The sequence below is a fragment of the Narcine bancroftii genome, chromosome 14 (assembly GCF_036971445.1).
Source record: "Narcine bancroftii isolate sNarBan1 chromosome 14, sNarBan1.hap1, whole genome shotgun sequence".
In the NCBI taxonomy this organism is placed as follows: Eukaryota; Metazoa; Chordata; class Chondrichthyes; order Torpediniformes; family Narcinidae; genus Narcine; species Narcine bancroftii.
The window spans coordinates 51718874-51736400 of NC_091482.1; the positions used below are offsets into that span (position 1 = coordinate 51718874).

A 17527-nucleotide genomic window follows, 5' to 3' on the forward strand; every position below is an offset into this window, starting at 1 on the left:
ATAAAGAGTTGTAAACAGATAACCAATGTAAACAAACTAACTGTACAATACAGAGGGAATTTAAAAATCAATAAAGTGCACAAATAAGAGCCTTTAAATGAGTAGTAAATCACAAAAATCTGTAGACACCGTGGTTGAAGTAAAAACACAAAATGCTGGAGAAACTCAGCTGCTCATACAGTATCCTTTATGTAGCAAAGGTAACATTTTGGGCTTGAGCCCTGAATCTCTGATTGAGTTTGTTGTTGGGGAGTCTGATGGTGGAGGGGGGTGTGTGGGGGAGCTGTTCCTGCGAGTCTTGTGGCACCAGTACCTCATTCCTGAGAGTAGCAGTGAGAACAGAGTGTGCTGGGTGGAAGAGGCTGAAAGGGAATCGAGATGGGAATGACATTGTTAATCAAGGAAGATATCAGACCTGTGCCGAATCATAATACAGAGACATTGTATAGAGATGAGGAATCATTTTAGTGGAAATATTGAATAGCAGGGCAAAGACATCATTGTGTGTTCTCTCTCAAGGGAATCCATAAATAGAGAAATATCAAAGGTGTTTATGAAGGGAATTCCAATTATTATTGGAGATTTTAATCTGAACATTGATTGGACAAGCCAAATGGGCAGTGAAGAAGTGTTTGTGGGATTGCATCTTAAAACAGCACATCACACAACCTAACTAAGAACAGGCATTTTATATTTGGTCATCGGTGAGTTTGTGCATAAAATCTCTTAGGAAGTCAGGTTGTGTGAGGCCAGAGGGAGAGGACATGGATGATGTGGATTGGTTCAGGGAAAGTGCAAGTGGGAGCTTCTTCTATCAGAGGGTGGGGAGAAAGGATGGAACAAGCTGCCAGCTGAAGTGGTGGATGCCGGTTTCTTGAGATGACTGGACAGGTACTTGGATACGCCTGAGATTGTCTGATCTCGGAAACTAAGCAGGTCTGGTCAGTACTTGGAGGGGAGACCACCTAGGACACCAGCTGCTGTAGGTTTCTGTGAGGGGCAATGGACAAAGTGGCGACTCTCTGTCTGCCTTACTGTAGCCAAAAGTTAAAGAATTTCATGTATGTTACATCCTAAATGTAGTATTACGTGACAATAATGGAAGCTTCACTCCCTCTAAATGCGAACATGTCCTTCTCTCCTGCAGAGAGGATACCAGGTGAGGTCTAGTTAGGGCCTCATGCATTCTAGGAAGGCTCTGAACGGTGGTACAGAAATCCAAGGCCACTCCCTTCCATTCTTGGTGATGTGGTTGAATTAACAGAGCGTCGAGTGAAGTTTCTGCCCCCAGTGAGGCAATGATCAGATCACTTCGCATTGAGGGGGGGGGGGGGGGGGGAGAGATCAATTCAGAGGAGAATAGCAAAATGCTGTCATTCCGAAACTTCAAATCCATTGCCATTTCACCTGGCCTCGAGATTAGATCCACAAAAGGTTTCGGTCTTGCAAACAAAGCATCTGCTGCTTGGTGTGTTCTCACTTTGCGCGATCTTCTCAAAGCGCGGGGTTGCCAACAAGTGATCCCTTTGGCCATTTGATACACAGACTGAGCGTGGAAGTATTTGGACGGTCTGGCAAGATGTTTTTCTCTCTCGCTCTGACACGCAACCAGGTCAAAGAAACTGCAATTGTTTCGTTGGGTCCTCGGCAAGCCCTGCATTCGGAGTGACATGAATGCCACCTCCCCCTAAAAGGGTTAAAAATATTTCACGGTCCAACACAGATTAAGTTTTGGAATAACTTTTGCAGCGAGATCTCTTTTCGTGTTCAGTAAATTCTGCTTAAATTACGCCTCTTTCAAAATTTCACCCCAGTTAATTTTAAAAATGTGACATTTTATGAAGTATGCAGTCTTTAAAAAAATATGTGAACTAAAGAGGGGAGTGTGTGTCGCTCCAGGGAAAGGGACAGTTTCACTGGGTGGGTGGGGGAGCGCAGACAAAAAGCTACATTGAGATGTCATCTCTCCTAGACTGAACTGTTCTGGCTACATTTCATGGGATGCCCGCGGCAGCCAAGAGCTTCTGCAGTTCGTTTTGATCGGATCCCTGCGAACGATGAGTGTCATACCCGATTTGCGACTCCGGGGACGTGCTGAGAACACGCCAGGCTGGGGCAGAGAGGTGAGAGTTCGCTCTGGAGGTAAGCAGGAGCTCCTGCCTCCCAACTGCAGAGTGGGAGGATCCCATTCCAATCCCCCCCCCCTCCCCGTGAGGTGTCGGGGAAGGAGAGGGGGGGGGGGTGGAAGCAACACAAAAAAAAATTGTGAGGTTCAGGCACCAGAAAGACACGTCGCTGGCTCCTTGCACAGACTGATGCAAAGGCGAGGGTATGGGCAACTGCACGGTGGGCGAGAGGAGTGATCGTCGCTGACAATGTCGGAGGTAAGTCGCCAGCTCCCAACTCTGGGTCTGCGGGGAAGTGGGTCTCAGCAGTGGAAGTTCCACGCCGGGATAACTTTTAAACAGGACGGAGTGACATGGGTGGTGGGGGGGCAGGCATTCAGCGCCCTGTCTGTGACAGCCTGTCCGATTGCTGGTGGCTGACTTGATTTGTTTTAAAAAAAGAAAATAAATGCGGCTCAGCAGTTCGAATTGGTGCAGAGTTGGTTCGTGCGGAGGAGCTGCGTGTCCCCTCGCCCAGGCACCAAGTTGCACTGCCCTCATTTATTGTGGAAAGGCCTTTTGGGGCAAGATGTTGCTGCCCTGTGTGTGGGTGTGTATGTGTCTGTCTGTGTATGTGAGTGAGTGTGTGTGTGTGTATGTGTGTATGTGAGTGTGTGTGTGTGTGATGTGTGTGTATGTGTGAGTGTTGTGTGTGTGTTGTGTGTGTTGTGTGTGTGTGTGTGTGAGTGTTGTGTGTGTGTGTGAGTGTTGTGTGTGTGTGAGTGTTGTGTGTGTGTGTGAGTGTTGTGTGTGTGTGTGTTGTGAGTGTGTGTGTGAGTGTTGTGTGTGTTGTGTGTGTGTGTGTGAGTGTTGTGTATGAGTGTTGTGTGTGTGTTGTGTGTGTGTGTGTTGTGTGTGTGTGTGTGTTGTGTGTGTGTGTTGTGTGTGTGTGAGTGTTGTGTGTGTGTGTGTGAGTGTTGTGTGTGTGAGTGTGTATGAGTGTTGTGTGTGTGTGTGTGTGTGTGTGTGATTCCTCCTGCCTGCCTGTGCCGGCTTCATTAGTTTCATGACACTCCTATTTAACCGTGAGCCCTGTCCCCGCAGCGCAGCGCTGTTCCCTGGCTTTAGATGAGCTTGCGAGGATTTGTCAGCCAGATGTGACAAGATCATCTGGGAAGAGAGGGGAGGGGGGGGGGGGGGGTGGGGAGGGTGGTCTGATCTTAATCAGCGCATAGCTCCCAGCCAACTTTCTGATGTGTCTCCCTCTCCCCTCCATCCGTCATTTGCGACCACGGCACCGACACGCTGTGATCGCCCGGGACGAAGCGCTGGCTTCCAGGGGCCGGCGGCGGAGCACCGTGGCCCCAAGACGCAGGTGACCACTGGCAGCTTCGCTCGTCGTCGCCCTTTGCGCAGGAGAGGTGGTGGGGGGGGGGGGGTGAAGTTATTTAAGGTGTCTTCTCCTTTGCTTTGGACGCCCCCCTCCCTCCCTTGTCATCTGAGCTAAGGGATCGGAACCCACCGCCCTGCAACCAGTCCGGCTCCACGCCGTTTGCACGGTTAAGGAGTTGAATTGGTCTTTTTTTGGGGGGGGGGGGGGCTGGAAGCTCCTCTTAATTAAGTTTTTAACACACAAAAAAAGACTCAATCGCCCCTTGTTGTTTTAAAAAAGACATTGCAAGTCCAGCTAAAAGTGTTAATCCTTTCTTTCTTTTTAACGCGCAACTTTGAACCGACATCTGTTCCGTCCAAACAGTTTACATCTGTTCTACCTGCCTCTCTAATTTAGTTGAATCCGCATAGTTTTACGGCCCTACTGACATAAGTGGTTCTCAGCAAGGCCACAACGCGCTATTGCAGGTGTGAAACCAAAGTTAAAGTCAGTTTAGATGGGAGAAGCCCTGTTATTTCAACGATAGTGACTGGTGAGGCGCAGGCAATTTTTTTGTGGTTGCAGAAAATTGATGGTGAGTTGCCCTGTGAGTTTCTGCCCTGGTATCTCTCGACTGCATGCTTGCTAATTAGCGTGTTATAAAATTATGAAACTGGAGCAGTCATTTGGAATATTCCAAAACACAGGCTGCAGTCAAATGGATTAAATATCAAGGGATATCTCGACTTGTCGAATCTCAAAACCTAATAAATGAATTAGTCAAGGATGCAACAAATAGGATGTTTTTTTCACTGTTGCAAAATGCCATTATCAGTGAAAGCAATAGAACTGAGATGGGATTTTTTAAATCGTACCTTGAAAATATGTCCTTCATTATAACAGTCTACAGAAATCAAATGGGTTCGATTTTTCTCACAGCCCCCTCTGATTTATCTCATGTATTGACTGCTGGATAGTTGAAAATTAAAGGCTATCAGGAAAGCTGTTGATTGAGGTGAGCTGTGGACTGTAGCTTGAACTACGATCAAAGTTTCTGTGAAACGATTGTGGGCTTTAAGGAACAACTGAATGTTTGTGTGGTTTTAATCATGAGCTGCGAATGAAAAGCCAATTACCTGCAAACGTGACATTTGCACTGGTGCAGAGACACTGAAATTTTTTAAAAAGTGAAATCCCATCCTTGAAAGTGAGTAAATATAAAACCATTCAAAGCATGCTGCGCGGAATTGAGCATCAGTTGAATATTCCTGCAAGTTTTGCTTTCAGGCCTCGAGTCTTTGCACTTGTCGGGCCATTTGGAAAGATGTGCACGAAACCACGTTGTCGATTGGACGTAGCAGGAGGGTCGGGATTAATAGGTCACGAAAAGGGAAGGACATATGACTTTTTAAACACTTTAAAATCTAAGTCATTGTGTTGACATCGGTTGGCTATGTTTGAGCCAATGTATTTAAAGAATAATATATTAAAATGTTAGAAAATCTGATATACAGCTATACATATTGCATATTATTTGGTAGTGTTCATTATCAGTGACAATATTACAGTATAAGGAGTATTCTGTCACAACTCATGCTACATGATACAGTATATTACACATTTAATGCACAACATTGCATTTAGAGCTATTCGGTTGCTCTTGTTACAAATGATGTTGTAATGATCTTTCAACGTGAAATAGCCATCCGAAGGGTTTTTTGTAACTTGGCAGTCTTCCTCAAAGTCTCTGCTTCCTGTGGTGAATCACATCTTGCAAGATAACATGTGATGCATATGCTTGAGGGTGGGTTATTCTAATTTGTTTTGTAAATTATTGATTTAACTTTGATCAACTGCTCCAGTATAGCCAGTGTCCAATTTATCCAGGTGAAACCTCCTTAACACTGGAGCCAAGTGCTCCAATAAATGAATGATGTTTTCCGTTGAAGAACCCTAAATGCAATTGAGAAGATATCATGTCTGCACCCTCAAGAATATTCCCTGTCCTCTGAACTCTCTGTCTTCCCAAATTTTTCCGTCAGATATTTATGTCAATTTTGCACTTCTATAGTCAATGAACTAGAACACCTTCTTGCTGTAGTGTTAGCAACATGAAGACCAAGCAGGGGGACATGAGGTGTTAAGCTCCCTCTAACCTGTCCCTTAGCTCTGATTACACAGCTACGATTTTTGTATCGACTGGGTGATGCTTCATTTCCATTTAGCTAACTCGCCACACTGTGGCCTCTTTGATACAGCATGCCTGCTAACTATCAGTTTGTGGGATCCTGTGACTTGCAATGACACATGACTGCACAAGCCCATGACATGTAGGATCTGGTAGCTTTCCGTTCAAAAGGCATTTACGCCGTCTGCTTCATCTGCCGTTTAAGCTAGATCACAGAGATGTAAGCCACATGCCTACACAATGCTTCATTCGATCCTCTGCAAACTTTGCAATGCATATCAGGGGGACAATGTAGGAGAATTTCAATTATTTTGAAAGTTTATACTGTAGGTATCTACTTTGCACCTCGTCGTACCCCACAAACACAACCCTTCACATCCATGCCAATCTCTTTGCTGAATTCCATTTGCCAGCATTCGGGCTGAATATTATTTGATAGTGTCTCTTAAACATAGTAATTGTATCTGATTCCACCCCCTTTTCACGCAGCATGTTCCAGACATCAATTGTGTTCCAGATAATAAAAATGTGCCTTTGAGATCACCTTTAAATCTTCTTAAAATTATGCTCTCTTATTTTCGCTCTCCCTTTATTTGCTTTTTTTAACTCTTTAGTCATGTCAGTCTTGAGAATTTTAAGTGATTTTTTTTTTTACCTTGCCTGTGAATGTTAATCTTCAGTGTTTGAATTTACTTTGAATAATTTGTTTCCTGCCATTGCTCCAACATTTTTGGAGATGTTTATATCAGGGCTATTGCAAAGAAAGTTAAAAGTGATCATCAGCTTTAGATGTATTATTTAATGCAAATGAATGATCTCTCTAATGGCATTAATGTGCATGAAAAGCTCTTTTAATTGAGGAAACTTCATTAACTTTTGATGCAGATCCTTTTTTTTTCAAAATTGCCATTTTGAGGCTGCTATCAAAATTATTCAGATTTATTCATATTATCTCTAATTGATGTTGATGTTTACAGAAATCATAATGAATTACTTGTGTTCAGAACCCAGTTTCCTTAACCTGATAATATATTGCAGAAACCACTCTAATCACCCGTTAAACAAAGATCATGCCCCAGGTGAATGTAGTGGTTGAGAGTTTACGTTGCTAAAATATTCTCCAAATAGTTTACAAGCCAAGGCCAAAACTGAATTCCAGTTATTATCATATGTTTATAAAGCTGGGCTTTATTTTCTAAAATTGCCATTGACTGGGAGAGATATTGTGTTCTATTAATTATTCATTGAATTTGTGTATCTGCAATTGTTTCACATCTAAACATGGTCCTTTCCAAGTGTATGTGTCTGGGTTGCTTGCATACAAGCGAGGAACACAATTACATTTTGTTTTTTCAAAACATATTTAAATTCTAAATTGAATATATATTTACTCTCCAAGCAGTCCAAGCCCATTATGTGCACTACCTTGGTCTGAATGTACAAATACATCAATCAATATAATGGAATATGATGCAATAATTGTTGTAAAATATGTTTATAATATTGGCTTGGATGTGGCATTGCTTTTACAATATTGGTCACGATGTTATTAATCTCCTGTTTTAACACTGTGGAAGAATATTTTGAAATTTATTTGTATTGGGTCGATAGGAAGTTCAAGATTGGGGAGAGGGAGATGTCATCCTTCAGGCACAGTCATCGTCTTGCTCCCTTGCACACCCTGAATTTACTGGAACCCTCTATTTTAAAGTCAACTTATCTCTGCCCTAAATTCCCAGGCACCATTCTTGTTGGAAGAATTCTGATCCAATACCCTGCGTCAGGATGCCTGTAGATCAGGGCCAGGCTGAAGATATTACAGGCAACTGCTCAATCTTTGATACATACTCCTCCTTCTGCTATTATGGTTTCTGGCTTCTGTTCATCAACAACAGCCAGTAAGCATTGTTCCCCACTGATTTATTGATGTACGGCTCGGGCTGCCAACCCTCCAGGTTTGCACTGCAATCATCCAGAATAGAAGATTCATCTCTTAGACATTGCTGTAAAACATCTGGGGGAAATATCATAATTTATTTTCAATAAACTGAAGACATTCCAATATGTTTATGTTAAGTGAGATTCTCTGTTCTATGAGACGGGTGGTAAAGGATGATGGTTACGGCATTTGGAAGAGACGGTTTGTATCTAATGAAATACACCCAGTCAGAGTTAGTATCCTGACCAAGGGCTAACCTGGAGGTAGGCCAGTAATGGAAAATTACCCATGCATTCAAAATGACCCCGAGGTGAAAAATTGTATGACTCCCCATTTTAAGCAAAAGCTTGCAAAAGGGGAACAGACCATTTGTGTTAACTACCATATCCTTGCTGAGATCAAGTGCTGGCATTGTATAGAATCCTATTAGCTTGAATCTGTCTGGTCGGTCTTATATGTGTGAAAACCAAGTCTGTTTACCACTTCACTGTGAAATCAAAGCAATTCACTTTTTTGCGTGCTTGGTATAATGTGCACACACACTCCGACATGCACGTGCCCCATTTAACCTTTGCGAAGGACAGTGGCCGAGAAATTCTCGAACAACCAAAAGGACATTTTAACAACAGACACCATAGGGGCCAGTAATGTTCACGAAACCCAAAGCATGATGAATGGCAGAACTGACCTTGCATGGGAAGAAGCTTTCCACTGCTGGTTCTGTGAAAGGAAGCCATCAGGCTGTTTGAGTCAAAATGTCAGCAAAACCAAGGAGATGGCTGTGGATGTTAGGGAGGGAAAATCAGAGGTGTACGATCCTGGGAGTCCCTATCTTGGAGGACCTTTCCCGGACCCAGCATACTAGTGTCACCGTGAAGAAGGCACGTCAGCGCCTCTACTTCCTCAAGAGTTTGATGGGGTTCGGCATGGCATCGAAAACCTTGGCAGCCTACTGATGTGAAGTGCAAAGTGTGCTTATCTGCTGCATCATGGCCTGGTAATATCTTGGAGCAGAGAGCCCTTCAAAAGGTGGAGGATGTAGCCCAGCACATCTCACTCAAAACCCTCCCACCATCGAGAACATCTACAGGAAATTCTGCTGTCAAAGAGCAGCGATAATCATCAAGGATCCATGCCCATACGCTGTTGCCATCAGGAAAGGTGGAGAGGTGCCACAAGACTTGCACCACCAGATTCAGGAACAGCTGTACCCCCTCTTCACTGGACTCCTAAATAACAAACTCAATCAGAGACTCACTTTAAAACTTTTACTTGGCACTTTGTTTATTACTGAATATTTTTTCTGTATTGCAGTCAGTTTGTTTTTGTTTCTTTAATTAATATCTAAGCAATATATACCCAACACCCAACCCCAACCAACCAATTTTCCCCTGCAGCCGCTGCAACCGTGTCTGCCTGTCCCGCATCGGACTTGTCAGCCACAAACGAGCCTGCAGCTGACGTGGACTTTTTACCCCCTCCATAAATCTTCGTCCGCGAAGCCAAGCCAAAGATATACATGTAATATTTCTCTCTATCAAATTAATATTTAAAAAGAAAAGAAAATCTGCTTAGCCTGCAGGGAAAAAGAATCTTAGGGTTGTATGTGATTTCATTCTAAATTTAATTTTAAATTTGGATGTACAGCATTGGTAATTGGCCCTTTCGGCCCATGAGCTCGGGCTGACCAATTGCACCCAATTAACTACCAACCCCAGTGCATTTCAAACAGTGCGAGGAAACCGGAGCCCCCGGGCAAAACCCACGCAGACACGTGGAGAACATTCAAACGGACAGTGCGAGATTTGATCCCCGATCCCAATTGCGGGCGCTGTAACAGTCTTGTGCCCAACTGCTAAACTAACTGTGACAATAAATTTGAACTTTAGAATAATTGATCTTCTATCTTAGCTCCATTTTCGTGTACTATGCCTATGTCACAGTGGTTGGAAATCTCTAGATCTGGGTTTTGAATGAACCCAACTCATGGGCCAACTCTCCAGAGTGGAGAGTTCCAAATATGCCACTCCCTGACTGAATCAATTTGTCACATTGACTGACAATGTAGATGGGGCTTTTCAACCCGTTCACTCTATACCATCGGTCAAAGGAATCCCATTCCCCTTTCCAGTAATTTATCCTTTCTTTCAGTAATCCGTCACATCTCCTCTGATCTTTCTATTCTCACCTATATTTGGGGTCATTTATAGTGGTTAATTCACCTGCCTGTCTGCAAATTATTGGGATGTTGGGGGTGGGGGGGGAAAGAGAGTTCCCATGGAAACATAGCGGAGAATGATGAAGCTCCACACAGTCAAGCCTAGTCATTTCTCTTCATGTTAGTCCAGAGGTTCTGAACCTTTTATTTCCCCCTTCTCACATAGCACTTTAAGTAATTATTTACTTACCACAGAACACCATTAAAGAAAGGCCGAGAACCACCGTCTTAGTCTTAAATAGCTAGGCTCTTATCCTAAAACTGTGTGCCCAATCTTAAACTCAATAGTAAGGGTAAGCACCCTCTCTGCATCGAGGTAGAAAAGCCCTTTTAAAAACTTTATACTCATAAGCCACAGAAAGTTTTTTTTTTAATTTAAATTTAGACATACAGCACGGTAGCAGGCCATTTCGTGTCGCACAATTTACACCCAATTAACCTACAACCCGCACCCCCCCAGCACTTCGAACAGTGGGAGGAAACCGTAACCCCCGGGGGTAACCCACGGGGAGAATGTACATACTCCTTACAGACAGCGTGGGATTTGAACCCCAGTCGTATCGCTGGCACTGTAAATGCATTGCGCTAACCAACCGTGCTGCCCTTATTAAGCCTTATTGAGCATCAAGAAGGGCGAGACTGACAGACAGATAGGGGAAAGGCAGCATGGCTGATGTCTGTTTTGGTCATTGAGGAACGGGGGCTTTACCAAGATTCACAGCCAGGGAAAGGAATGGGGGGAGGGGGGGTGGTGAGATTGAACGCCAAGCAAAACACTTGGAGGATCTGTTTAGTGAAAGATCCACAGGCATGGACTGAGCCTCCCCAATTAACTCTAAATCGGGTTTCAGCTTTTCAGTTGGGGGTATAACCATGTGAGGGAGCCATGCTGTTTGTAGGCCTCGAATGCACAAGCACTTGTCATCGCCCCACACTTCTGAGGACCTCCAAACCACATGTCTGCCTCACACATGGAGGATCTGGAATAGATTTTCAAAACTGCATGAACTGCATGTTTAGAATTTCAAGCCCGATGAGCCTTAAATGTGCTGAATTTTGTTCATGAATTAATCAATGGCAAAAAAACGGCCTTTTCAATTGCATGTCCAGCCAGAGGCACCAAATGCAATAGGAATTTAGTCTGTAAGTTATCCGCGGTTGAGCTTGAAGAACCCCAGTCTCATCAGATTCCTTCTTCGAGCTTCAAGAGGACTCTCAGGTCATTTGACGCTGCCTATCTAACATATTCTGTTACTCCCCATGAGATAAGGATCATGTTTAAAACACCTTCACAATGCGACTAAAGATCACGGTGCGACTATTTTATCCAAAGGGGGGGTCCTAGTCTTGTTACCATTTTCTCTTTTATCCAGATTTATGACCTAACTGCATCTCTTATGAACTGAAGCGCAAGTAAATTACTGTCTTTGTCTAGCAACTGAGATTGATTACACCAAGTTGCTACATGGAGAGAGAGCATGGGATCCCTGATGACTGTGTTGGAAAGTATTAGCAATGTAAAATTGAACACAGGGAAAGCAACTGCAGAAATGCACTTTGCAAAGAAGTGTCTCAGAAATAAAAGTGCATGATGTTAGAACATACGTTACAGCACAGTACAGGCCCTTCAGCCCTTAATGTAACCTATGTAATCCTACTCCACAACCATCTAGATTTTCCAAACTTCACGTCCATACCCCTCTATTTCTATTCTTGCATCCACGTGCCTTTCTAAGGGTCTTTTGAATATCCCTATTGTATCAGTCTCCACTACCACCCCCAGCGGTATTGCGGGATCTCTGTGTAAAAATCCCTTTAAACACCTCTCGGTCCTTCGGCACTGCAAAGTAAAAAAAAAACCCTGGCGCTGTCAACCTTCCATAATCAGATATTTTTGGTCTATCAAACCATTCACTGTTTTAGAGAGTTAACTGTTTCAGTTTACCTATTCTCTTAAAGTTTGTGTGCTGTGTCGATAGCCCTATTCATTTCCAAAGTATCTGCGGCAAACAAGATGTGCGTAAACCTTGAGACACATTACACAGGTTATGATGGATTGAATGTCTCTATTGTTAGAAATGATAAAAAGGCAAAATTTTTGATAATTCTTCATGTGACTGTTTGGTCTAATCATGTGACTGTTTAGTCTAATCATGTGACTAATCATGGTGATTAGTCAAAATTGTTACAACATGGCCAAAAGCAGCCAGTCCAGATGGTATTCAGACATGATCTGAGCAAGGGTTCCCGCAGACTATTGTTTTAGAATTTGGACATCTTTTTGTTCTTTTTTTTTAAAACAAAATTCTAGATAATGGTTAACACTGCCAGCGACATCATGCCAGTCTCCAGCTATTGAGGACATCTACGAGAGGAGGTATCTGAAGAAAGGAGCCTCTATCTTTAAGGACCCTTACAAGTTCCCTAGTAAAATGGGATTATCTCTGTAAGGGATAGCATAGACAGGAAGGACCGAATGGTCACAGTTACTATTTCACACAAGCACAAGTCACAGCCCAGCAATAATTTGATACATTGGAAGAACTGAGGGAAGGTTTGATGACGTTATCCACGGCCAAAGAATAAACATAAATTTGGAAGTTTTCTCACCAGGCTTGCACTATTGATCAGGTAACACTGGGTAACAATTTGCCTCCTGAAAAAAAGATTGGGGATCGTGATAGACAACTTCAAGCCAAACGCAAAGGTGATTTCAGATTTGCGGTATCACGTAGGAAGTTGGAGAAACATTACAGTAACTCTTATTGAATTTAGCATTAAGCGTACATTCGCCACAAAGGTAAAAGAATCTTTCGCGGCTGTTATGACATTGATAAGACATTTCTGCTGCTCAGTATTGAATCTTCCTATTGTTAAGCATAATCACATTGCTATTGCCTGAAGAACATGTGCATCAACATGCCTTCAATTTTTATCATCTCTAAAATTTTTACTACTTTTCTGGTGTCTGCATCTATCCTTACCCAGGCCTAAGACAACATTTGCATAACACCTGCACTGACTGGATATCCAGGCGTGCTTGGACTGACCCAAACAGCTTGCTTCATGGGCCACATACTAGTATAGTTACAGAAAATCACAAAGTAGATGATATCATTTAAAATAAATTGTACATGAGGGAGACTTTTGTCATCGGCAGCCCAAGATTCATAAAATACACCCAAAATCTTCATTGAGGGCGAACAGGTTGAATAGATTGTAGCAGCAGTGGATGTTATTTCTTTTGAATATCCAGTGGTGACCCTGCCAAATTCTTTTGAGCACAAGGGCACAGCTTCGATCTTTGCAGCTTTGTCTGTGTACCTTACATTTAGGGAAATAATATCAGGACTGTGCATGACTGAGGGCAATCTCTCCCCTCAACAACTTGACCAATCTGCCCCAGCTTTATCGTGAAGATATGGCAATAAATGATATTTCTAAAAATAAATAAATAGTGCAAGAAAATAGGGGAAAGTGAGGTGGGGGCTGGGGTTTATTGTCCATTCAGGAGTCTGATGGCAGAGGGGAAGAAGCTGACCTTATGCTGCTGGGTGCTTGTCTTCGGGCTCCTGTACCTTTTTCTCTGATGGTAGCGGTGCGAAGAGGGCATGGCCTGGTGTTACGAACCATGTGTAACAAGCAGCATTAGACAATGAACCAGACAGTGTTTAATTTTAAAACACTAATTTTATTTATACCTCTTAACTTTCAAACTATCCTTAACACTAAATCTATCCCCAACTATGCCCAGTTGTACTTGTGTACAGTACAGGCCCTTCAGCCCTTAATGTAACCTATGTAATCCTACTCCAAACCATTACTGTCCAGGCCAAAATCTAGAAAGTTACTTCAAAATTCAGTCTTTCAAATTCAGTGTTGAAGCAAAGGCCTTTGAAGTTTGATGCCCAGAATTCATGTGGAACTGATGGGACGACTGGAGTTGTGGAAGCTACAGACTCATGAATTCTCCTTGTGTGGCCTTTGTAAAAATTGTCCATCCACAAGAGCTATGGTCATAACACCCCTGGTCCTTTTGTAGGCAAGACTCGAACTGGGCGGCTTCCACAAAGCTTCCAAGACCCTGGCACCGGTCTCTCCAAGTATCTGCACGGCTCGTCACACTTAAAATGAAGCAGTCTCTCCAAGTGACCTTCACTGTTGGTCACAATCAAAGTGAAGGCCCAGTCATTCACAGAGCATGCTTTGCTCTGAATTCCACAGATATGGTTGGCCACAAGAGCTGCTTCAAAAAACTGCCTTCTCTTCAGCCGTCAGAAAGGTTCTCTCTTTGCAAAATCACAAATGAATCGAATTCTGGAACAGACTGTGACAAACCTTCCCTCAGTTCTTCCAATGTATCAAATTATTGCTGGGCTGTGACTTGTGCTTGTGTGAAATAGTAACTGTGACCATTCGGTCCTTCCTGTCTATGCTATCCCTTACAGAGATAATCCCATTTTACTAGGGAACTTGTAAGGGTCCTTAAAGATAGAGGCTCCTTTCTTCAGATACCTCCTCTCGTAGATGTCCTCAATAGCTGGAGACTGGCATGATGTCGCTGGCAGTGTTAACCATTATCTAGAATTTTGTTTTCCTGTCTTGTTCAATGACACCTCCATACAACCAGACAGAATGCTCACCATGTGCATGAAGGTGTAGAAATACTTGAGAATCTTTGGTGACATACCAAATCTCCTCAAACTCCTCATGAGATATAGCCGCTGGAGAGCCTGCTTCGTGATTGCATCAGCGCAGAGGCCCCAGTACAGATCCTCAGAGATTTTGACACCCAGGAATTTGAAGTTCCATACTCTCTTCACTGCTGACCCCTCGATGAGGACTGGTTTGTGTTCTTCCTATTTTCTCCTGAACCTCATAGCCTGAACACTTTATACCACAATGAGTTAGTTGCCTGTAATCAGATTTCTTCTGATCAGCCAGGTAGCATAACTGAACATCTGAGTTCACACACATTGTAATTGCTTCCTTCAATTAAAGAATGTTGTCCATGTAAGGATTTCAGTAACCAAGGAAAATGAAGTGAGGAATTGACACCGGAATTTCCATTATATACATAGGGAGATAATCCATAAAAGCACGTGGATATAATAGAGGTCCAGCAATCATTGTTTTCATTTCATGTGCCATCTCTCAAAGAAAATAATTATTAGTGGGTCATTATTAGTGAGAAGATCAATCATAGATTGTTTTTATTGATTATTTTATTTGCTTTAAGAAAATACACAATATAGGACTCAATTATTATAATAGAAATCATAATTGAATAGAAAAACATCCATAAGGTCCAAATAAAAGGAGAGCCCCTCTTCTCCCAGCGCTCCCTTCCCAGAGCTGAAAGAAAAGGGGACAGAAGCAGGGACTAGAGGGAGATAAAAGGAACAAAAATAGAAAACAAAAAAGCAACAGGAGCAAAATTCATCATCTCAGAGTCGCGTCATTTTAAAAATGCAGTACAATTCCGATTATCCGAAATCGGATTCTCCGAAATCCTCATTTATCCTAATATTTTTTCCCCGGATAAATGGGGATAAATCAGAAATCCGAACTTTTTTAGGAGCTGAACTGACCTCAGAATTTATAAACAAAAATCACCTGTCATGAAATTAGAACAATTGTCTTCGTTTCGTGCCCACCCCCACTTCCATTTCTTCCTTACCTTCCCCTATTGACTTTTCTCTCCAGCCCTCCCTCCTTCAAACTGAGTGCCAGTGTCTCCCAGCTGCAAGTTGTCGGTGGAATCCTTTGTCCCACGTCATCAAGGAGAGCGGCCTCCCGAGCAGGGGCGGACTTTGGGCTCCTGGCAGGATTGGGGATGTCAGACTCCTGACAGGAGCGAGGACATCAGGGTCCTGGCAGCAGCGGGGAAGTCAGGCTGCCGGCAGGAGCGAGGATTTCGGGCTCCTGGTAGGAGCGGAGTATCGCTGGGGAGGTGTCGGTGATTGGTGGTGGGAAGCTTTTTTTTTGGTGAGAATTAAGCATTTTAATGCTTAAAAAGCCTTAACGTTGTTTAAACACTGGTACAAGTGGTTTTTGGTTGCCACTGGGTTGTTTTTTTTTAAAAAGGCTGGTTCTTGGCCATTTTGGATAATTGGAGTTGTACTTTCTTAAAATTCTAATAAGGGGTATATTAATTGACAAATATCAAAATTAATTAATGCAATCTGGACATTTAGGTAATCTAAAATTGCCAAATTTCGACGAACGTACTTTATCTATTCCTAAGACTTCTCAACGGGAATACAACTTTGCTCTTCCACGTTCCAATGATCAGTGTGAAGTAGGGAATCAGATTTCCATGTTATTTCTATACATTTCCTGGCTATTGACCATTCAATTTTAATACTTTTAGATTTACATCTGGAGAAGTTAACTTTTTAACTGCCAAATTCCCCAGAAGAAACCATTCTTGCTCTAGATAGAGGGAAGTTCGTCATAGTTTGTCGATTCTGTCCTGTACCCAGGTTCTTTTATTTGCTTGACGTTGGGTTTCAATTTGAAGTGACCATTGTCCCTTCCACAGTTGCTGATGTAGTTGTTTGATTAGAATTCCCAGGAAGCACTTAAAATTCCAGTGGGTTGCCACGTTGCTGGTTCAGGTGGAGGGTCAGTCTTGGAGCTCCACCGACCTCTGTTCGTTTGTGACCTCTTGAGCAGCCTCCCTGTGACTCTGTTGGTTTCCCTGTGTCCTGCAGTTTCCTCCCCCTTCCCAGACATGTGCAAATAGAATACAAAAAAAACACACTCGAGTACAGGAGGCGGATGTCAAAGTGGGTGTTGTATCAGAAAATAAAAATTCTAGGGAAAGTAAATGGGGGGAACGAGATGATTTGGATAGCAGGCACTGGCTCAAAAGGCTGAATGGCCTCCTTGAAAATAACAAGAAATGCAAAAGTTATCTTTTGTTTCGGAAAATTACTTGTCAAAGCTAATGCATAATCGCAGGGCAAATATTGCTTGGAATTGTTCAAAAATTTTCCGAGATGCTGGAGGATCTCAGCCAGTCTTGCAGCGTCCGTAGGAAATGGAGATATTTTGCTGACATTTAGGGCCTGAGCCCTTCTTCATCGAATATGCCAGCAAAATATCCCCATCTCCTAGCAACGCTGCAAGACCAACTGAGTTCCTCCAGCATTCGAGTGCATTGTTACTCCAGTCGCAGCATCTGCAGACTTTAGAGTTTCCCTATTTTTAGTGCTTTTTTTGTATGCCTGGTCAAAACATTATATTGTAAATATTTCCGTATTGTTCATATATCTTGTGCATTTGCACTTATTAATAGAATTAATCCATAATTATAAATGGCCACAAGAAATTTTAATACATATTGTCTTTTAATGGACTTAACGGTGTTTTTGAAGTGATTTGACACATTCCGACAACCAACACTTCAGCTTCTAAATAGTCGATGGTGACAGGAGCATTTTCCTTTCAATTGTTGATGCAGGAAATGTCCAGTTAAAATTACAGAACTCATTGGAATTGTATGTAATTTCTGAATACAGCAAAACTGTTTAAAGTCCAGAAAACATTAGGATGTACTGAATATCAATTTAATTAACGGGTACTTCAAATAATTTATCAGCAAAATTTGCATCCACACCATCCCAACAAAGAGAGGGAAAGAGACTCGAAAAATATACACCCAATACATCCCCATAATACACTGCGTACAATAGGGTTA

General features: G+C 42.7%; 1 protein-coding gene across 2 annotated transcripts in view; it reads left to right on the plus strand.

Annotated features, from left to right (window-relative positions):
- Positions 1–2014: 2014 nt before the first annotated feature.
- bnc1 (basonuclin zinc finger protein 1) overlaps positions 2015–17527 on the plus strand; it is a 107664-nt gene continuing 92151 nt past the window's right edge. For both annotated transcript variants that reach the window (XM_069911532.1, XM_069911533.1), the window contains exon 1: positions 2015–2384. In XM_069911532.1, the coding sequence (XP_069767633.1) occupies positions 2376–2384 (9 nt within the window). In that variant the 5' untranslated portion in view covers positions 2015–2375. The remainder of the gene's footprint in view (positions 2385–17527) is intronic.